General features: G+C 34.9%; 1 protein-coding gene across 1 annotated transcript in view; it reads left to right on the top strand.

Moving 5' to 3' along the window:
• Positions 1-23,780, top strand: part of TMEM232 (transmembrane protein 232) — a gene marked incomplete at its 3' end in the record, with an annotated part of 109,389 nt that overhangs the window by 27,102 nt on the left and 58,507 nt on the right. The window contains 5 exon segments of the mRNA XM_079918633.1: positions 2,062-2,161; positions 2,267-2,301; positions 4,366-4,584; positions 11,425-11,627; positions 23,360-23,483. Coding sequence (XP_079774759.1) covers positions 2,062-2,161; positions 2,267-2,301; positions 4,366-4,584; positions 11,425-11,627; positions 23,360-23,483 — 681 coding nt within the window.

Raw genomic sequence — 23,780 nt, 5'->3', positions numbered from 1 at the left:
GGGCTCTAGGCACGCGGGCTTCGGTAATTGTGGCACGCATCCTCTAGAGCACAGGCTCAGTTGTTGTGGCGCACGGGCTTAGTTGCTCCACAGCATGTGGGATTCTCCCGGACCAGTGCTCGAACCCGCGTCCCCTGCATTGGCAGGCAGACTCCTGACCACTGCGCCACCAGGGAAGCCCAGTTTAATATATTTTAGATAGGAATATAAACAGTGTTCTTCAATCTTCTATAAAGAACATAAAACACCTCACTAACTATTACAATGTAATACATAATAAATATTATTCAGCATTTCTATTTCACGGTTAGATAACAGAGAAATGAAGATAAGAAAAGATGAAAAGAGAAGGAAAGAAGGGGGTGAAAGAATAAAGGAAGAAAAGACAGGGTAGCAGGGAAATAAACTGACAAGCAGAAATTTACTCTAGGAGGCAAAGCTTAAGTTGTCAACCTACAGAGAGAGTATGTACACAAATGAAACATGAGGACAGATGCATAGAAAGTTCCAGAATTCCTCAGAGATAAAGACTGGCAGACTTTTCAACAAAAATCTGGTTTTTCAGAATATTACAGATGAAAGCTTTTAAAACCATTTTTCCAAGCATAGTTGTATAGAGTTTCACTTCTGGATAAAGTGAAACTCATGACCAAATTGGTGTATAATACAGCAGTTTTGCAAACTGATATGTTGATTATGTATTTTTCTCTTCAGACCCACTTTAAAATTTTAAAGTATTGCTTTCAATATCCTTCTCTGATCCCTTGCAAAATCTTAAATTATTCTTCCTCTGATGAATTTATTATTTCCAACTTTAATATTCTCTCTTAGAGTATTGCAATATTCTTTTAAATGATCTGTTGATCTCCACTTCCTGCTCATCTAACTTCAGTCTCTTGGAGAAGCATAGTACTATATCAAAGTGCTTTATACAAAGAGATCCCTTGGCATGACATAAACATTTTATTTTTATTTATTTTTAAAAGTCGATAAATGGTACATGTTTATAATTTATGGATGTATTTACAAATATTCATGGTGCATTCTTAGAATTTATTTTAATGATAGAAGTTTTTGAGAAAAATATTTGGAAATCACTGCTGTAATAGAAAGTTCATGTCTTTTGATACAAAACACACAGTCCTGGGTTTGAATTCCAGTAATGCTACTTATTTGCTTAATAGTCTTGGGTGAAGCACTGAGACTTGGTAGAATCATCTTTTGAATTTAATTTTATCTTTTTACATGTAGCTCTAATAATACCCTGCACTATTGTTAAGATGTTAAGAGGATTTGCATATATGTATATCTTGATAGTGATATAATGGTAGTTATTATTATTATTTGGTCCTTTTCCATAATCTTATGATTTAGCAATTTAGGCATTTACATTCCATTTATTTCTATAGTGTGTGGTTTTTTTTCTCATTTTCTGTGAAATCTTATATATTTTTGCAGATATTTAATTTTCTGTTGTCTATGTAAAACAGTTTTAACTATACATGTATTTTAAACTTCACAGAAGTACGATATGAAAGTGTGTATTTAGTAATGACATTGTGTGTGTGTGTGTGTGTGTGTGTGCGTGTGTGTTTTCATGAGGGAATGGGGACTTCAGTACAACATACTATGCACAGGCAGAATATTTCTCAAAACTATTGCAATCCACATTCATCTATATACTGAGACAAGGCACTGTGCAATGTACTATGATACTCTTTTATTTTACTTAAAAATCCCCTTTCTATTGATTTCATGACTCACTTAAGGGGCATGATTTGCAATTTGAAAAATACTGTTCTAAAGGAGATAGAACAAAATAGTATTCAGTATTGGTCATTATATGTAATGGAGAGAAGATTTATGAATTTTTTTTTTCTGAACCAGTATTTTAACCTTGATACAAATGTTTTAAAGTTATTTCAAAAGCATACAATCACAAATGAATTTGAAATTGTTTCATCAAAAGCAAATGTAATGATAAAATGGTTTATTTTCCTTATGGTTTTTAAACATTTATTGATGCAACACAAAAATGCTTTTTTCTTTCTTTTTTGACAGATTGGCTATTTGGTCTTCTTACGACTTTTTATATATTTCCTTCATGGTCACCTGAAAAGTTTTAAACAACATTTACTTAGGCTTCAACCATATTTATACGGTAGACTGTCTTTTATTTTCTACATTTATAAATATTTTATGTTATTTTGAGAAGCTCAGACTATCACTATAAAGAGTATAGGCTGTATTTTATTTTTCGTGAAAGATAATGGGTGCAGTACTGAAGAGCACAGCTTCTGGGTGAGACTGCTTGGGTTTTACTTTTAAATTTCCTACTTAACTAAGCATATGAACTTGTCCGTGGCTCAGTTTTCTTATCTGTAATATCTAACTCACTGGATTTCAAGAGAGTTAAATTCATATTTTAGTAAGGTAACCCTAGTGGTGATGTAGTTGCTGGACTGGAGTAAGGAGAGAGTGGACTCAGGGGGTCCATTAGCTATGACGTTCGTACAGGCAAGAGATGTTAAAGGTATGAACTTCTAAAATGGGGATGGATAGAGTAAAATAGTTTTGAAAAGTGTTTAGGAGATAAGAAACACTGAACTTGGTGATCCCTTGGATCTAAGCTATATATAAGGGAAAGTGACAAATTCAGGATGAATCTTAAATTTTACATATTGACTAATAAGGTCAAGATAATGGTGCTCTAAACTGAGAAAATTTTGGAGAAACATTTGGACATACTGAATTTGAAGGTCACTCAGGTGTATATACCCAGTTGGAAACAGAGGTTTGGAACTAGGGAAATAAGTGAAGCCTGGGAATCACTTATTTCATGGGTATCAACATGGATCATTTGACAGTCATCACTGTTAACGTGGATGAGATAACCTGGGAATGGGAGGTGGTGGTGGGGAGAAATTTATTCTAGTAGTAGAGTCTTGGGGGACATAAACATTTAATAGATTATTGGAGTAACAGACATCAACCAGTAGAGAAGAATTAGTAGAAAAAAGAGGGAGTGATGATATAGAAAGCCAAAGAGGGGAGAGACAAGAAGATCAACATTATCAAGAGCTGTAAAATCATTAAACAATAGGAGGTCTGAGACGGGTGATGGGTTTCTGAAGTCAGAGAGTCATTGTTCTTGGGAGCATTACCGAGTAGAAGCAAAGTTCAGATTGGACGTAAACAAAGAGTGAAGGGAAAGTTTAAGCATAAGACAAAGGTGGTGAACTGTTTTAAAAAGCTTAGCTATGAAAGGAAGGGGAAATATGTCAATAGTTTGGATGAAAAAACGAGGTCAAAAGAGGAGAAGTTTAATACGTTGTAGGATAAGAAATCAAGAGACTCAAGATGCAAGAAAGGGAGTAATATTTGGTGGGAAAAGCCATAGAGGAGGGGAGTAGAAGGTAATAGTGCAAATGTTTTGGATACAAGTTTTGGTAGGGTCTGAAACCAAGGCATGGCTGTAGATTGACAGTATAGGAGTTTGTGTCTACCGTATCACTTGTTTTGCTTTCTTCATTACATTATAAATCTCTTTTAACTCCTCACAGTGTTCAACATAGTGATTCATCAAATATTCAGATAGTGGTGGCAAATATGTTTTGAAAGATTATTTGTATAAAACTTCAAGTTCTTACACTGGCTTGTTATTGTTGATATATCACAAGAACACCAACATTTTGTTTCATGTAAGGATAAAATCCTAGATATTGCCCTCTTATCACATGCTGTTAAGTGGAGCCCTACTGAGGCTACATGTTCAGCAACAGGTGGATTCCTACCTGAGGCTATTAGTTACTGCTACTACCTACCCATACAGCCATCCAATAAATGAGTGTTTATTGCTAATTTTTCCATTGTGTCGGTGGACTAAAACTCAAAGATTGTTTAAAAGTTTGTAAAAAGAACAGCACAGAGATGGTTCTGTTAAATACCACATAGTCTTATGTTAAATGACATAATTGTTGCTGTTGTTAAACTATATATTTTTAAAAATCAACAACAATGACATCTTGAAAAGAATTAAATTGGAGAATGTTGGTTTAAAAGCAATGACATTGATTACAATATCAGATTATCCATTATGAATAGTATCTATTCTGACTTGATTTATTTTCAGCTGGAAGTTTCCAGGGATTGTTGTGTAGTAACTATACTTAATTGGGCATTCAACCATTATGAAATTGCTGTTCTGAATTACATAAACTCTTATGCATGAATTATTTACCTTGTAGTTTTCTATTATACCACCAGGGGTCATACATAACATTATTAATCTTCAATAGATGGGGAAATATACAGCAGTTTCAGCCTCTTGAGTACTGAATTTAATTATATTTTAATAACTAAAAGACAAATGAAATGCAGTGTGAGATGTTAATGAAATATTTCTCACAAATTATTTTTCTTACAATAACACTTTCTTTCTCTGGAGAATTATATTGCAAGTATCCAAACATCTTTTCAAATGTGCAGTGTATTCTGAAAATCATGGAAATTGTATGTAAAAGAGAACTCCTTTCTCAATCAATTTTTAGCCCTGTGGAAGACAAGAATGTAGATTCTGAGATGGTGAGTATATCCTAGCGCATGACAAATCAGATCAGATTACCATGCTTAAATAATCATGCTTGCTAATTCGGTAACATGGCTGAAGATGAATTTAGCTGCAGGGGAGAAGTGAACAGCACAGACATTAAAGTCATGTGCACATTTCCTGGACAGTAGTTAGTAGGATCAGTAGTGGGGCATCAGTATCCACCACTACTACTTTAAATGGAGTAATGCCATAGTACCTTCTTCCTTATCGATTCCATCTCAGCTGATTAATTAAAAATTGCAACATAATTTAGATTGACTTTTAAATGAACATTTTAACATATTACATTTTTATTAAAGGGAGAGTGTGTAAAGTACAGGCTGTTAATGAGAGCAAGTGTAATATTTTTATGCTTCCATGATTCATATGTAATAACATTTAATATGCTATTAAAATCAACTGAAATTTTTTTAATGGTTCAAAATTGAGAAAGTAATACCTGGTATATGACAAATCTCCTTTTAATTTCTAACTTAGATATTAATGATCAACATTAGAGAAAACTATCTGTCCCAATTATATATAATTCCTTGGTATGTAATAAGCTATTATTATACAAACAGAACTCCAGTGTTCATATACCTGATAGCCTGATGTACTTCAAAAGTCAAACTTCAATCTTTGGGGCTTGTAATGCCTTTATTTCCTTTTCTCACATATATTCCAAAAGAAAGCAGTGAACACTTCAAAACCTTGATTCTTTTATTATTTTATTTTTTGTTATATATACTTATTATTTTATAATTTATAAATAGAAATGTTTTTATAATAATTTCTTAAAAAGGAGAAAAATGCATTTAATATGATGCTAGTTGGAACAACTAAGGAAATTTAAGGAAAATTCTTTTTTAAAATAATTTTGCCTGTGAGCTGCCTCACAGTTTCCCTGTGCTTCCCTTGGGCCCTTTCCACAACTATCTGAAATTTAAGTCTATAAGGAGGAACATTTAACCACATCTATTTGTGTTCTTTCTAGGAGTTAGTGTTTTCTTTTTGGCTCATAACTTGGTAAGCCATTTATATAAAGAGTGACGTATACTAAGCCATTTGAACCATTTGGTTACGCTTACTAATGAACACACATTGCTTCATGCATAAAAAGGATCTTGTTTTAAAGTTTCAAAAATGTTTTGACAATAAATATATAACCTAAGATACTGAGCAATAGAAAAAGCACTGACTTTCAAGAGGGAGGGCCTGTTCACCAATTGACTTTGTGATCCAGAGTAGGTCCATTAAGCTCTCCAAATCCCCATTTGCTTATCTTTAAAAAGATACCATTGGGTACTTCCCTGGTGGTCCAGTGGTTAAGAATCCACGCTTCCACTGCAGAGGGCACAGGTTTGATCCCTGGTTGGGGAACTAAGATTCTGCATGCTGCGTGGTGCAGCCAATATATATATATATATATATATATATATATATATATATATATATATATATATATATATGAAGTGAAGGAATAACTTCAAAAAATAAAAAGACACGACCATAATCATTATCATCATCCTCGTCATATTTGCCCTAACTAATCTACAGAGTTGTTGTGAAGATTGCAAAAAAGCATGTGCCTTATAAATTATTAAGAGCCATGCAAACATAAATAATTATTATAGAAAAATATACTTAGGCACTCACTTTAACTTAGGCAGTTAAATGTAATAATTTTTAAGGACATGCTTATGCTGACTAATTGTGCTTAACTGTGTGTAGTTAATTGTGTTTAACTTAATATAGTGATGATTTGAGTGTTTTCCTTTAAACAAATAAGATCCTGTGAAATCTTGACAACATGAGTGTTCCACCTTTGAGGCCGGCAACTTTCAGTGTTAATTCTGCTTCTCCTTGAATCAATCTGTTTTTGTCACTCTTGGTGCACATATACAGCAAGGAAATGGAAGTTCACTGCTTCTATACAGTTAAGATCTACCTTGGTTTGAAGTGAAAGAGGCAAGAATGTCAACACATGAAAAGAATATATCTGCTTATAATGGGACAAGTCACTAAGTCTCTGTGCTTTTTTCCACTTTTTAGAACAAAGGGGCATAGTTTCAGTCTTTTTAAGTTCTATTTCACCTCCATACGTGAGATTCTATGAAGGGATTATAACAGAATTTAGCCTCTCAGACTTATTGCCCTCCTTTGTCTACTCCCATTACCCCATAATATAAAGAATATAAAAGGTAGTGTAGCCACAGTGCTGCTGAAAATGGCTGGTTCAGCTGATTCAGTGGTGGATGGCATATTTTACTGTTGTCCTCCAGTTTCAGCCCATTTTCTCCAGTACAGTTTAATCTAAGCCAGGCTCCCTAGTTCAGCCGAGTATTTACCCATTCAGTACCCATCTGTCTCAACTTCTGGGAGAAGTAAGGGTGAAGAAGAGAGAAAACTGGGACTATAAAAGATATACCTGTATTCATCCTCTCTCCCTTTATTATTCATATGCTACAGTAGAGGATTTGTGGGTTTATTCCTACAGTTCGTATCCTTCAGTAATGCTAAAGGGTACATGACAGCATATTTTGGCCACTGTAAAATACTTTATTTTTAATATATTATAAGCATTGAAGTAGAAACATAATTTGTTTTCAAAGTGCTATTATAAAATTGCTTTTATAGAAGGAATTCTGTACGATATAGGCATTAGGATACACACAATATGGGTGTTGGTTCTGTATAAGAATAGGAAATCTCCTTTCCCTGCTGCTGGGACCCATTTCTCCTTTTAATGTTCTTTCAAGCTGATCCAGACACAGGGTTTCCATTGACTTTGACAAATGGTACACTTTAATTGGCTCTGTGAATTGCAGAGCCTGAACACTGGATTGGGTTTTCCACTCTGTCCTTTGCTCACTAGCAAAGCTGAATTTGTTAAGCACACTTGTCACATTATAATAATAACATGGTTCTTTGGAGTAGGTAGATTCAAATTCAACAAAAATGCAGTAGACCGTTTACTAAATAGTTGCATCCATCCTAAAGTATTGTACAAATAGTTTTCTGAAAACTAGGAAACATAAAGGATTTACATTCAAATGTATTAACAGTCTCATCCTTTAGTGCTTTAAGTACAGTACTCAGTAAGCTAAAGGCACTATCTAAATTTGGGACATTTTATGCTGTACTGTAATTATAGATGGTTACTAGGAATTGGGTTAGACTGAGACACAGGCTCTTTAAAAGTAGGAGCATTATCCTATGATTCATGCCCTGTTATTCAGGTAATATATTTGTATTGAGGGGTGCTATCATGGCAATGTCAGCTATCCCCCAAATAACTGAAAACAAGGATGAAACTCAAAAAGCTGTCTTCGAGCAGCCACAATAGAGCCCATGCTTCAGTGTTCAGTTTTGTTATCAAAGAGAGCCTGGTCAGACACTCAGAGCTTCTCAGATTTGCACAAAATTCAAGCTGATAGGGTTATCTGAGTTCTCAGCCAACAGCAGATTGGCAACACTTTGGTAGGTGGGCTTTCTGTCTTTAGAATGTACGCTCTGCCCACTGTTTCCACAGTGGGAGCTGGTTCCAAGGATGCAGCCTTGAGACCGTAATGTGTTGCTGAGACCATTTGGATGGTATAGGTGATTGAACCTAGTTAAAGCATCTACATAAACCTTAAGATTCTGGAGGGCAGGTGTGGAGATCTTCTCTCTTGCAGCTGCCGAAGAGAAACCTCCTGTGTAAGCTTCCTTGCTTGTTGAACTGCCACCTGCCAATCTGGAGTGGCCTGCCTCTTTCTCAGGTCTCCCCCAACCTTGTTCTCCATGTATGGGGGCCAGTTTGCAAACCAGCATAGCCCAAAGCTGGGCAGCAAGTGGGGGAGATGAAAGAACTATAGGAAGTGGTCATAAAGCACCCCCACACACACACCAAAAAGATGGAAGGGGAAAAATAAGTTCTAGTTCTCTGGGAGTCATTTAATGCAGTGCTCAGTGCTTTTCAAACTGTGTAGAGGGTAAAAATCCCTCTACAATTTTTTAAGGAATTTTCCAGACCGTCACAGACTGATACTTTTAAAACTACAATAATAGTAAATTATTAAAAAGAAACAAATATATAGGCATTAATTTTTTTACTAGACTGAAAAGAAAATTAACTGTCAAATTTTGTAAAAGTTTCTAAATATATGTTCTTTATTTCTGTACTCTAGTTAACAGTTTGCAGAGGGGATGTATCTGCCAACCACACCTTGGGTGGGACTGATTTAGTGTAAAGGCAAAGAACTCTACACCACCTAACAGTTCTCAGAGCATTGCTTCCTCTTGGTCTGCTACACTGATGATGTATGTGATGATTGTATTAAATCACGTCATCATCATTATTATATTAATTCATTCTAGTTAGGCAAATACATTTTTTCTTTTGAAAACAGTAAAAAGCAGGGAAGAAACTTCAGCAGAATTTCCATGCAAATACTTGAAATATACAAGGATATAATGCATAAGGATAAGAGAGAAGCCTCACTTATTTGGAAAATTCCCATGTGTGGCGGGTTCAAAGACCCTTCAGGAGCACACACGCAGTTGGGAAAACTGGTTTTATTATTTGTTGCAGAGAGAGAACACACACCCAGAGGACTATGTGATGTCTCAGTTAGAGGGTGCTAGCATAAATCTATTATAGGATTTGGACTTTGGTTGGGTGATTTGGGGGAGGCTCTAAAGAAGCAGGGATTCTCTTTAGATTTGATGCTGCCAGAAAGTAGGGGCAATTCTGATTGGGTATTTTGTGGGTGGCACCGTGACTTTTTGTCTGTGCTTAGAAACAAAAATATCAAGTGGCTTTGTGTATTTATCAGAGCAATATTGTCTGAGGTTGATATTCCGTGAGTTTATATCCAGCAGGAGAACAAAATGACCTGTGAGCGCCAGACCAGCTTGTAGTAATATTGATGTCAAATCAGTTCCGGAAGTCAGAGGCTTCTTTTTTCTTTTTCAGTGATAAGTAAAAATGGTATCATATAAAATTAAAAATCAAGCTTAAATATTCTTCATTATCTAAATCCTGATCATTTCTTTACCAAAGGCTTTTGGGAATTTTCTCTGGTGATGGTGTATAAGTTTGTTAACGAGAATTTTTGACCTCACTGAATGGTCTCTAGCCATGCAATGCACAACACATGATTTAAAGAAAAACCAAAGTATTGATTGTTTTAAATTAATTAGTCAAGCCATCCACAAGTTTCAAAACATATCTACCTATATATATATTCAGAATGTTTGCAACATGAGGGATGTCAGGCATCCAGGCTCAGCCTGCTAGAGCAATTTGAGAAAAGAATTTCATTTATATGGGTTCCACTTTTGGGGGAGACTCTACCACAAAGCAGAAAACTGAGTTATTTAGATGAAATATGTACATATACTGAAGTCTGCACGTCTCAGTCTGATGTCTTACATTATTTTAGAATAAAGTTTTTTTTTGGAAATTATAACATTCTAAACACTGACTGGTTTCCATTTGCTTTTGTGGATGATTTTTCCCCTGAGTCGGTAGCCTTGTGCAGAGACTTTATCTTACTCCTGCCTTTATTGCCAGCGTCTGTGTTCCTGACATAATGTAAATCAATACACATCTGTGAGACTTAAATAAGCGGTTGACTAGAAACTTAAAACTAAGTTTAAAATTTTAAACTTAGTTTAAAATTTATATATGAACTTCTGGCTTTCTCTCTTAAAAGAGTACTCAACATGAAAACTTTCTTTAAGTATAGTCTTGATGTTATTTTGTATAGTAAATGAGAATTGTAAAATCCTTTGGAATCTCTTAGTGTTTCTTTTGAGCATAAAAGAATAATATATCAGCTAAATTAGTAATTTGAGTACATATCACAGGATGTGTATTTGAATCTTTACTGTTGACAAAAATTCAATGGGAGTGCTGTGTCAAAAAATAAAATCAAGTTTCTTTGTACCAGTTACTTTAGCAGATCAGTTAAGTCTATGAAACTGTTAGGAAACACTCTAAGAAAAAAACAAATAGCCCATTTGTTTTCTGATTTTGTAGCCTTTTAAAATAGTTACTTTGCAGACATTGACCACATCCAGCTAGGCAATATTTTGGTCCTTAAAGTGAAAATCCACATTTTAAAACCCAATTTGCTGTTTGATCATTGTTCAAACTTTCCCCTCTTCCCTCCCCCAGGTATCAGGGAGAACTAAGTCATATAGGTTTTAAGAAGCACAATTGTGTCTATTAGTTGTCCCTTAGCAGATACAGGATTTTTGTCACATTGTGGAACTGATGTCATTGAACACAAGGGATCCATGTGAGAATATATTAAGAATTAAGTTCAGATTAACTATATATACTTACAAAAATGTATTTAAGTAAATATACTTACAAAAAGTATTTATGTAAATGTATTTAAGTAAATATATACTGGGACTTCCCTGGTGGCCCAGTGGGTAAGACTCTGCACTCCCAATGCTGGGGGTCCGGGTTTGATCCCTGGTAAGGGAACTAGATCCCACATGCCTCAACTAAGTCTGCATGCTGCAACTAAAAATCCTGCAAAGACCAGCGCAGCCAAAATAAATAAATAGATAAAATATATATATATATATATACTTACAAAAATGTATTTAAGTATATTAACTATATATACTTACAAAAATGTATGTAAGTAATATATTTTGTAAGTAATACAAAAATGTATTTAAGTAAAATTTCATTGAACACAAGGGATCCATGTGAGAATATATTAAGAATTAAGTTCAGATTAACTATATATACTTACAAAAATGTATTTAAATTGCTCTACTTGGTGTAACATGGTGTAGAAAAAATATGCATTTAAAATTTATTTTCATGTTTATTCAAGTCAAAGAACTCTTTCTCACATATATTTTATTTACAGGAACATTTGCAACTTAATCAGGAAGGATATGAAATTAACCACCTGCTCTGGCACTGTGTTGCTGCCTGGACTTGTGTTCAGAAGAATAGTCCCCAGTTGAATAAGGTGCTTGAACATCTCATCTTTCATAAAACACAGCTTCAAGAGAAACAGTGGTAAGAGGGATCCTATAAATCCAAAGTAACTCATGGGGAAACCTTTGTGTTTAAATGTTAAGTAACCTTTGTGCTTAAATGTTAATCACACCTTAGTTGACTATGAAAAAAATTTATAATCTCAGTTCCAAAGGCAAGGGCAATTTATATATTTTGCAGTAGTTCATTTCATCAATAAATTTTTCTTATCGTTTTTTTTTTTTTGGCTAGATGAGCATGCTTGTATTGCGTTGTTTGTCTTTATTAAAGGAAATTTGCTATTGAAACTTCATTCCCACATTTAAAACATCTTTTATTTTCCAAGTTGTTAAACAACAATGAAGTACAGCTTATTATCCTTGGAGGAAATATACTAAGATTCTGTTTCTTTATGCCTTATTTGTAAAGTAGAAGAGAAATGACTGATAAGTGTTAATTTCCTCCTATACATATGTTAATTTGAAAAGGGAAAAAGAAGTCTTAAATTACTACAAAAGAGGGCATGGGTTAATGGAGGAAAGAAGAATTTTAAAGGAGTATTTCTGAGGAAATTGATCAGAGGATATCCCTTTGCAATATTTGAGGATGATCAGAGATTTGAATTCCTTTTCCACTACTAACAATAACAATAATATGTTGTGCCATAGCAAGTTGAAAATTCATATGTTTTTCTTAAAATTACTTCCAGTTTTTAAGCCTCTGGCAAGCCCACTCTGCACAACCAATTTGTATATGTAAATTCTAAGAATCTGGTATATTTCTTCTGGACAAAAGCTGTTTTCCAGTTTCATTTGGATATTTTGGGGATTCTAGATCAAGTAAAGATTTCTGGAGAATGGCTTAGAGCATGTCTAATTCCCTTGAAATAGCCTATTTTAGAGTCTTGGAAGACTCTAACTTGATTTAAAAATAGCAAATTATATTTCAACATATAAAAGTAAATATTGCATGACTTTGTCAGTTTATTTTCAAGGTATTCTAATAATTACCAAATAAACATGTTTAGATAACTGCTGAGATAGTAAAAGTGACTGATTAAGAATATCTAATTCTGAAAGTCAAGAAATTGTTTCTTTAACCAATTTTCATTTTTACTGTGTTGCATCAAACTTGATTTAATTTAATTTTTCAATTATTTCTCTTTGATAGGTTTTTTTTTTTTTAAACTTAGTATTTAATAGATTTAGGGGTTTTAGGGATAATACAAGATTATTCTTACTTTACAAATGAAGAAACTGAGGCCAATTTTATTAGGCTTACTGGTGACTGGAACCAGATTTCAAGGTCCGGCGTACCATTCTTTTTGGTATATCATCCCGCTTTCATTCTGGCTTCATTATTAAGGAGGTAACTGCTTAAAGGCATCTTGTCACTGAATCCTGACTTCTTTTTCTGGGAGGACATTGTGGAGATCAAGCATGGGAGGGAAAGTCAGTGTTTAGACAATGCTGAATGAACAGAGGAGTAAATGGAAAAAAATGGTGAAACACAGTGACTGTTCATAATAGACTGGAAAAGGTAATTGTTTAAAAGAGCACTGCCAAATAGTTTTGATTGTATTTCTTATATTTACTATTTTTTTTCTCTATTTTTAAAGTTTTATTTACTGTTTTTTTAAGAAAAGAATTTGACTTTTTTTTTAAAAGATGACTCTAGTAAACAAAAATAACCTGTTGACATTAAAAATTTATCTTTTTAAGTTAGCAACTTGACTAACTTCTCTATTAGTCAAATTTTCTGTTAGTTATAATGATAACATTATATCAAATATTAAAAAATTAATTTTTCTTTTTAAAAGTATTTAATTTATGTGACAGCCTATACAGTTTTCAAGAAGTCATTATTCCAGGCAAAACCAAACAAACTGTGATGTAATTATCAAAATCAAACCAGAAATACTTTTACATTTATGGGAAAACTTTAATATTGGTCTTGTGTGCTCCTAAGATTAGGTACATGTGAGAAATTTTAAAAATGAACTGAACATATTTAGAATTAAATAGAAAAATTGAGGCTTCAGGCCCTGATAGTAAATTAAGACTTTGTTAGGATTTGCTAGACCAGATAGCCTTAAAATTGTGATAGTTGGTGGAAGATATCTTTCGTTTAGGACCTGAAATTCAATGCCAAGTGACTATTAATAGGAATAATGTAAGCAGTTTCATTTTCCATGCATATCAGTAAATTACCACATGATAGAAAAATGATCAGAGATTTAAAATGCAAAGGGAGACCATTCAACTGATTGATCAAAAGAAATTTCATTAATAGTGGCAAAAAGTGCTTGGGCCAATACTAGTGAGTGGTTTTCATCTGCCCTTCTCCGATGCTATCCATCAGCAGATAATTCATCATGTGTGTACCTGCCTGACTCCTTATAACCCCCTTTATAAAGATCATACAGCACAAAAGGAAAGAAACAGAAGCCAGTGGTTTCAAAAGAATAGGCCCAGGATCCATGAAAAGACTCCAGGAAAGACTCACAGAATTAGAGCAACCTCTGCTCGACGAGAGACAGGGAATAAACTGAGGAAAGGAAATGTACTAATTACAATAAATTATAAAATAGGGTGAAGAAGTAGAGAAAATGAGAATACACGAGCCGCTCCCAGTGTCACGCACCAGCCTTTATCTTGGAAGTTCAGCTGCCTTGTGCCGCAGATAAGCAGCTTGTGTAAGGCAGATTTCCATTTAATATGGTTAAATTTTATATGATGCTTCATACTCTCAATGCTCTACCCTGTGGTTTGGCCTTTTACGAACTGCCCCATTTGCTCTGGGGAGATAGGTCAAGCCACCGCAAAAGGCTTTCTAATTGAACATGAAAATAATGAATTGTGTTAATAATTGAATTATTAGCCAGTGCGACTGCTGAGAAATGCAGCATGGCACTTCAGGAGAGCAGTATAACATACAAAATTATATCTCCCAAAGAAAATAGCTGATTTAATCGCTCCATGAATGTATTCCAAAAAAGACTGACAATTTAAAATTATACCGACATTGCAAGTGTTTTCCAGACATACAGTGTTTGTGTTTGCATCAAAATAAATTGAACAAAGAATCTGCTGCTTTGTATGGGCAGCAAGGCCTTTACTTCTGGACACATCACTGCCTTCTGCAATATCTATCTCCCTGAACCCCAGTAATTATAATGTTGTGTGATAGTCTAAGCAAAACCCTTCAGACCAAAGTTTTCATCAATAATTCCTCTTCATGAGCTGAGATGTCAGTGAAGGTCCTCAGTCTTCTGATTCATTTCCGAGATTTCTTATTGACCCTTCAATCCTCTGAGCTAAATGTAAACATTTAGTCTGTATCAAGGGTAAATATATAATTTATGCTTTGCTACCTTACGGTGCAGTGAAAAAAGCATTCAACTTCAAATCAGAAGGCCTGAGTTTTAGTCTTATCTCTTGCTACCTGTCTAATTTTGATTGAGTCGCATGACCCCTATGAACAGGGTCTGCTCAGCAGTTAAACAGAGGTAATAGCCATCTCAAAGAGCTTTTGGGAGATTTAAATAAGGTAAGTAATATGAAAACACCTTTTAAACTCTGGATCTCCCCTAATACTTCATTTCCTGCTAGTTCAGATCTGAATGATTTTTTTTCGTAAACTCCTACCTACTGAATTTCTGTCTCAGTACCTGACACATGTCCTCTCCTTAAGTTAACCAACTTGGGCACCTTGACTACATTTCAGAGCAGTTCCCCTGCTCTCCACTCCCACTGTCCCCACCTTGGGTTGGGACCTTATTGTCTCATGACTTTTGTAGCTTATTAACTGATCTCTTGGCCTTATGTTTTCTCTTCAGTAATCTGTCATACTCTGCTGCCAGGGTTACAACATAAACGTGATTATACCATTATCCATCTTAAAATTATTTAATAAGACCTGTTTTTACATGACACAGGGGTTGCAACTCCAATCAGGGTCTCTTAAATTGCCATGATTAAAAACAAACAAACAAAAATCAAGAGCAAAAACAAAGACTGAAAGAAGGATCCTGTTACTGGGATTAATTACCACCAACTAGCCACACAGCCAGACCAAGTGCCTGGAAGAAGGCAATCAGTGAGCACCTAGGCCTTCTGAACAGCCGTCATGGCCTGTTGATACTCCATCCTTTCATTCTCCCCCACTACCTTCCCTGGTGCGCCAGGAATATTCTGTGTGTAGGAGAAAGAACCCTTTTAGCAGACAGGTTAAAGACTAGATTTTCACGTAGCCCATCTCTTCTGAATGTCAGAAATCAGGAAATGGCAAGAGGAACATATTCTTTAAACTAGTTTTCCTAAATGGTCAAAATCAGTAAAGAAATTCTGTCTGCTTTCTTCTCCATGTGCGGTGAAGATTGAGACTAATTTATTTGTACTAATTCTCCCCTCCCTAGCCTGTTAATGTAATCTTGAGTTTCTGATAACATTATAGTTAAATCATTACTTAAAATGTTCATTCTTCTCCTTACAGAGTGGTTTATGTATTTATTTAATTTGGGGATCATATTTATAAAATAATTTTGACTTATTAAAATGTATCTATTTTTCCCGCTCACTATCATCCATTTAACACTAGGATTTTCCATTCTTAAGCTGTTAAATACTATTCCTTTCTTGGCTGGCTTGAGTAAATTTCTAAGCATGGACATAGGTGACCTATTTCATTAGGCAGGCCCTTGATTACATATGACCCTTGGCTGAATATAACATTTGTCACCATTTTTCCCCCTAAAAAGTTTAAGTACACTTTGTCTGGAAATAGGCTTCTATGCTCACAGATTTTTAATTCCCCTCTTTCAATCTCTAAATGTTGCTATGCTGTTTCCTACCTTTTAGTTATTATGAGATGTTCAAAGCCAGTCTGCCCCCTTTTTATCTGTTTTATTTTCAATCCAGAATTTTTTAGAAACACCTTTGTGATTTGGTAGCCAGGAGATAGATGCTTCCTCTTATGTCTCACTGACCGTCTTAGGAAGCTGCTGGGGCAAATCCTCTGCTTTACTTAGAGAGAAGCCCCCAGTGTGTGAAGCTGTGCACAGATGCTGTGGCTACTGGGCTACATTTCATGGAGGATTTCCATTGATTGCTCGTGGTTCACATGTGTTCCCAACTCCTGCCTCTCTGTGCTTAGGGTTTTTCTTACATGGTGGTGGAAAATCCATATATGCCTGCATTACATTTTAAATCAAACTTTGGGCTTCTTGGCATTGGAAAGGTTTGCCTTCATTTAGATTACATTTTCTTCATAGTTTTAAAACCCTTAAAATTTCTTTCTTTTTTTTGTGGTACTGTGGGTTTATTTTTCTTTATTTTATGTTTGGTTGTTTCAATAGGAATTAGATAGTAATGGATCTCAGTTTGCCAGTGGTTGTCTTCCTCTAAATTATTGAAGAATTGTTCAAGTTTGTTCCCTTCCAAGTGTCATTTTTTGTAGCCACTTCCTTCGTTATGAATTTGAATTATATTTCTGTAATTTTAATTTCCTGCACCCTCTTGTTTTCTTATTATACCACCTTTCATCTCAGTATCAAGGCTTTTCTTTGTTGTTTGTTCTTCCTGGGCTTTATTAAAGATGCTTAAGAGTCTTGTAAAAATGTCTTCTGGCTCCTGGAAGAAATTACTTTCAGAGTTATGATCTTCTCTTAGTATTCAGACTGATATTCTCTTCAGTCCTTGCTATAATATATATATATATATATATATATATATATATATATATATATATATATAATACACAGGCCTTTCACTGCTGTGAGAGGTACACAGGCCTCTCACTGCTGTGGCCTCTCCCGTTGCGGAGCACAGGCTCCGGACGCACAGGCTCAGCAGCCATGGCTCACGGGCCCAGCCGCTCCGCGGCACGTGGGATCTTCCCAGACCGGGGCACGAACCCGTGTCCCCTGCATCGTCAGGCGGACTGTCAATCACTGCACCACCAGGGAGGCCCCTATAATATATTTTTAAATCATCTCATGTAGGGCCCTCTCCTCCATTTTCTATTTTACTTATCTCAGAACTAGGGAAAATTTATATAAACTTGTCATTTTTAAAATAAGAGGTTTGTGTTCATAGCATACATTACAGAGGTTAAAAGCTACAACACTCCACATGCAGTATCATAGAGAACTTCCTGCATTCTCCCTATTCTTTTCTATTTAACTTGTGAGGAGAAAATGCACTCCAGCATTCCCATTACAGCACTCCTCCTCCCCACCCCGTGGCCCCTTTTCCTACACACATATCCCCACAAGCACTGTTTTCCATCCTTTTGTCATCTGGAAGTTGCTATCTCTGAATAAGTATGGAGAGATGAGAATAAAAAGCATAGAGATAATACTCTGGCTCCTTAAAAATTCAGTACCTCAAAGTTAAGGATTGGCTTTACTTATTTCTATGAAAAACATGGTAGACAGTAGAGATAATTTTTTCTTTACTTTTTTTCTTTTAACCTTCTTTTGGGAAACAAGGCTGCTGTGTTTCTTGAAGTGGCATGTGGCTACTTCTTCTTGCTGTTCTTAATCCAGCTCTATCAATTCTATGCTTTATATCTTACAAGACATTCCCTGTAAGATAGTGACATCTGTTTCATTCTCAGTCTCCAGGATTGTGTGGATTTTTGACATTGTCAGTGTTTTCCGAAATATCTATTGAAAGTTTCAAGTAACCCTATGTAAGAGTTGCAACTTGGAGACATTTTAATTCTATCTTTTAAAATAATAATTTGGTCATAGAGGAAACATATATAGAGGAGTAAGGAGAACCTAGGAAAACTGTTCTGAATGCTGATGTTTCTAACCTTTTTATAAGGTGGTGTGCAGACAGATATCTTTTTATGAAGCCCCTGGTTATTATATGTTAGTTCATTTATATAAGTAGAGAAGGAACGCTGGACCACAGTCAGGATAGCTGAAGTCCAGTCCAGGTCTGGTACTGTTTAGCTGTGTGCAGTGATTCACATTAATTTTAAAGCTAACACAACATTGTTCCCTTTTCTCCACATCCTCTCCAGCATTTATTGTTTGTACATACTTTGATGATGGCCATTCTGACCAGTGTGAGGTGATGCCTCATTGTAGTTTTGATTTGCATTTCTCTAACGATTAGTGATGTTGAGCATCTTTTCATGTGTTTGTCGGCAATCTGTATGTCTTCTTTGGAGAAATGTCTGTTTAGGTCTTCTGCCAATTTTTGGATTGGGTTGTTTGGTTTTTTTTGATGTTGAGCTGTATTAGCTCCTTGTATGTTTTGGAGGTTAATCCTTTGTCAGTTGCTTCATTTGCAATATTTTCTCCTATTCTGAGGGTTGTCTTTCATCTTGTTTATGGTTTCCTTTGCTGTGCAAAAGCTTTTAAGTTTCATTAAGTCCCATTTGTTTATTTTTGTTTTTATTTTCATTACTCTAGGAGGTGGCTCAAAAAAGATTGTGCTGTGCTTTATGTCAGAGTGTTCTGCCTATGTTTTCCTCTAAGAGTTTTATAGTGTCTGGTCTTACACTCAGGTCTTTAATTCATTTTGAGTTTATTTTTTGTGTGTGATGTTAGGGAGTGTTCTAATTTCATTCTTTTACATGAAGCTGTACAGTTTTCCCAGACCACTTATTGAAGAGGCTGTCTTTTCTCCATTATATATTTTTGCCTCCTTTGTCATAGATTAGTTGACCATAGGAGCGTAGGTTTTATCTCTGGGCTTTCTATCCTGTTCCATTGATCTATATTTCTGTTTTTCTGCCAGTACCATACTGCCTTGATTACTGTAGCTTTGTAGTATAGTCTGAAGTCAGGGAGCCTGATTCCTCCAGCTCCGTTTTTCTTTCTCAAGATTGCTTTGGCTGTTGGGGATCTTTTCTGTCTCCATCCAAATTTTAAGATTTTTTGTTCTAGGTCTGTAAAAAATGCCATTGGTAATTTGATAGGGATGGCATTGAATCTGTAGATTGCTTTGGGTAGTATAGTCATTTTCACAATATTGATTCTTCCAATCCAAGAACATGGTATATCGCTCCATCCATCTTTTGTCATCTTTGATTTCTTTCATCAGTGTCTTATAGTTTTCTGAGTACAGGTCTTTTACCTCCTTATGTAGGTTTATTCCTAGGTATTTTATTCTTTTTGTTGCAATGGTAAGTGGGATTGTTTCCTTAATTTCTCTTTCTGCCCTTTTGTTGTTAGTGCATAAGAATACAAGTGATATATTGTTCATAGGAATGTAAATTGATACAGCCACTATGGAAAACAGTGTGGAGGTTCTAAAAAAACTACAAGTAGAACTACCATATGATCCAACAGTCCCACTCCTGGGCATATACCCAGAGAAGACCATAATTCAAAAAAACACATGCACCTCAGTGTTCATAGCAGCACTATTTACAGTAGCCAGGACATGGAAGCAACCTAAATGTCCATTGACAGAGGAATGGAATAAGAAGTTGTGGTACATATATACAATGGAATATTACTCAGCCATAAAAAGGAATGAAATTTGGTCATTTGTAGAGACATGGATGGACCTAGAGAGTGTCATACAGAGTGAAGTAAGTCAGAAAGAGAAAAGCGAATATCGTATAATAATGCATATATGTGGAATCAAGAAAAATGGTATAGATGATCTTGTTTGCAAAGCAGAAATAGAGATACAGATGTAGAGAACAAATGTATGGATACCAAGGGGGAAAGGGGTGGGGTGGGAGGAATTAGGAGACTGGGATTTGCACATTATACATTATTGATACTATGTATAAAATAGACAACTGATGGGAACATACTGTATAGCACAGGGAACTCTACTCAATGCACTGTGGTAACCTAAATGGGAGGGAAGTCTAAAAGGGAGGGGATATCTGTATGTGTATGGCTGATTCATTTTGTTGTGCAGTGGAGGCTAACACAACATTGTAAAGCAACCATACTCCAATAAAAATTAATAAAAATAAATAAAAGCTAACACAACATTGTACGTCAGCTATACTCCAATGAAAATTTTAAAGAGGAAAAAAATTAAAAAAGCAAAGCTACAAAGTAAAATAAATCAAGTAACTGTTATTTTAGACAAGCCGGTAAACCTCTGCTTCAGTTTATTTACATAATTAGGGGGGCATCTATAATATATATAAATTACTCTATATGTACATGTTTAATTTCATGGCATTGTAAAAGTAAGTCAATGTACTGGTAATTGAGACTTGGTGTCCTGCAATGAATTCACAAAGAAGCTAACACTGTATTTAAATTACTAACCTAATTCAATTTGAAAACTTCTTTTTACATGCATTGATTTTCAGTTTTTATTTTTAACAAACTTCAATTTATAAGTATTGGTGCTTTTATTCTATTTTTGTCAAAGGCATTTTCCCTTATAGAAAATTTTGCAGTCAGCAGCATTGGTTGAAACAGTGTTTCTGGTGAAGAATTTTTCTACCATAGGTGGCTGACACTGATGGAAATTCTTCAATCTGTATTTTAGTGAAAGTGCCCTAGGTTAGCTACAGATTTCCAGACTTAAAGGGGAACAGAAGAAACAAAACCTTATGACTATGAGGTATATTCATGGTAAAGAAGTTTTGTGAACTCTGAGACTGTCCTCTCCTTTACCTTATCATGAAACCTCTGCGATGAATATTCTGGGGAAGGACTCACCTTTGTTCGTCTTGGAAAACATCTAGACCTTTTCCTTCAGTCATCATAGATTAAAAAAAAAAAGTTACTGAACTCATATCCATTGACTTTGAAATAATAGTATTTTTGTAATTCAGTTCAGTTCAGCCTTTTGAACCCAGTCATTTTATATAGAGTATTTCATTTAAATCTCATAGTCTCTGAAAAGTAGGTTTTGCTATATTTACTTTATAGATGAGTAGATTAAGATTCAGCTAAGGTATGAACATTGCCCTTTGCCATATATCTAGTTAGTGGCAGAGCTAAGATTCCATCTCTGATTTTTCAACTCTAAATTTCATGCTTGTAAATATGTTTAAATGTATCAGCTAGGCTTTAGTTCTTCTGAATGTAACAGTAACCTGACTGCTTGCATACCAAATAGGGCTTTATTTATTGCACATAACAAGCAGTGCATTACTGATGCAGATGCTTAAGGGAATCCTCAAGATCCAGCCTTCTTCTAGCTTCCTTTTATTCCATTCTTTTTTTTTTTTTTTTTTTTGCGGTACGCGGGCCTCTCACTGTTGTGGCCTCTCCCGTTGCGGAGCACAGGCTCCGGACGCGCAGGCTCAGCGGCCATGGCTCACGGGCCCAGCTGCTCCGCCGCATGTGGGATCTTCCCGGACCGGGGCACGAACCCGTGTCCCCTGCATCGGCAGGTGGACTCTCAACCACTGCGCCACCAGGGAAGCCCTGGGGAGTCATATTTCAAAATTAAGTTTCTTGTGTTATAATTTACATATAATAAAATTCAAACATTTTATGTATACAAATCTATGACCTTTGACAAATGTGTACACCTGTGTAATCACTATCCCAGTCCAGATGTAGAATGTTTCCATCTTGAGCAAGCAACATTAACTGAGCACTTTGCCATTTTGAACAAAATTGAGGTTTAGTTTCAAAGGAAGGAGACAAATGATATTAGGTGGAAACTAGGCAACATTGTAATACTAAGGTTAAATATTAATGTACTTAGATAATGGCTTAGAAAAGCAAAATTGAAAAACAGGAAATACCCATAGGTGGGAGAAGACTTCAGTTATTAGTTAACCTAGCTTAAAACATGAACTTGGACAAATCTCCCAGATCTATTTAAGTCTCAATTTTCTAATATTAAAAAAAAAAGATTTTAAAAAGTTCTTGAATGTGTCAAAAATTGTGGTTCAGATCAGAGGAAGTATTTGTGTAAAAGCACATTGAGATCTGTAAAGCTCCATTCAAGTATAAAGAATTGTCTTTATTTCCGTGGTTAGAGGTGTTTCCTTTTGAAAATGATCATGAACTTGACTCACCTGAAATATCACAGTTGTGAAATTCAAATATAATTGTAGAATATATTACCTTTTTAACTGATTAATGGCTTATAAATCAAGGCAATATGTAGCTCTAGGCAGAGGCAATTTTATATTTGCATTATTATTAGCTCCCTTTCAAACTATGTCTCTTTCAATTGGGTAACAACAGCATTAAATGTATAATTTCCTGAAACTGTTAGAATATATGGCTAACATATATAGCTAACAAATTCTTTGTTATGGCTAACAAATTCTTATATGATTTCCCAGTTATATGATATTTTGAATCTTGACAGTTTTCCATTTAATATGCAATATAAATTCTGAGAAATTGCACTTTTTGTAAAAATCAAATAACACTGCACTTTTAGAGTATTTAGGAAGACCATTTTTTTATTCTCTCTTTTGCGAAGAAAACACTCTCTTGAAATTCACCCCTTGGAATCAGTTGTAAAAGGTTAAAAATCAAAACCTATTGTGAGATTTGGGGGACACTATAGAACCAGAGGCCTTGATTGCTTGTTATACAGGATCTGTGAAGAAATGTGATCATTTGTAATATTTATTACTCTCAGAGTTTTGTCAGAACACTGCTGTGAACTCAACATCTTGCCCGATGTGGCCCTTTTCTATAAGCTTTTATCATAACTAGTGGCAAACAATACTAGTCTTTGTTGAAAATAAATGTATCTAGAAATCCAGGATAGTCATTTCTTCTGGCCTATTACCTTTTTCATCAAAAAATTATTTATTATTATTTAAAACGAAAGTCTTTGTTGTTTTGTTCATAAAATTTCCAGGTTGGATTCAGCACTGGCTTTGTTGGTCCTTGGGGAGGCTGCCAAATTACACATAGCCTGTTTGAAAGCTTTCATGGACCTAATGAGAGATTTTCTTTTAAGCATTATGTCTGTTCAGAATCAGGTAATAGTATATTGTTAATTTAGGTGTGCAAAAAGACCTAAATTGAAACAAGTTTTACTTTTGTCACTATTTTAACTGTATATCATTTAGGATTTATAATGAGCATGACTTTGTAAAAATAATTTTAATTAAATGTAAAGGTAAATGCATATTTACCGTATATCCCAGTATAAATAGATATAGATGTAGACAGAGATCCAGAAATAGGTTATACTCACATGCAGACATGCACTCACACAAGAGGGATTTTTAATTTTATTAACAAACTTCAGATCATATAGTCATATATGGTTTAGT

Source organism: Stenella coeruleoalba (genome assembly GCF_951394435.1).
Source record: "Stenella coeruleoalba genome assembly, chromosome: 3".
NCBI lineage: Eukaryota > Metazoa > Chordata > Mammalia > Artiodactyla > Delphinidae > Stenella > Stenella coeruleoalba.
Note: the sequence above shows the minus strand (reverse complement) of the source record. Positions and strands in the feature narration are given on the sequence as shown.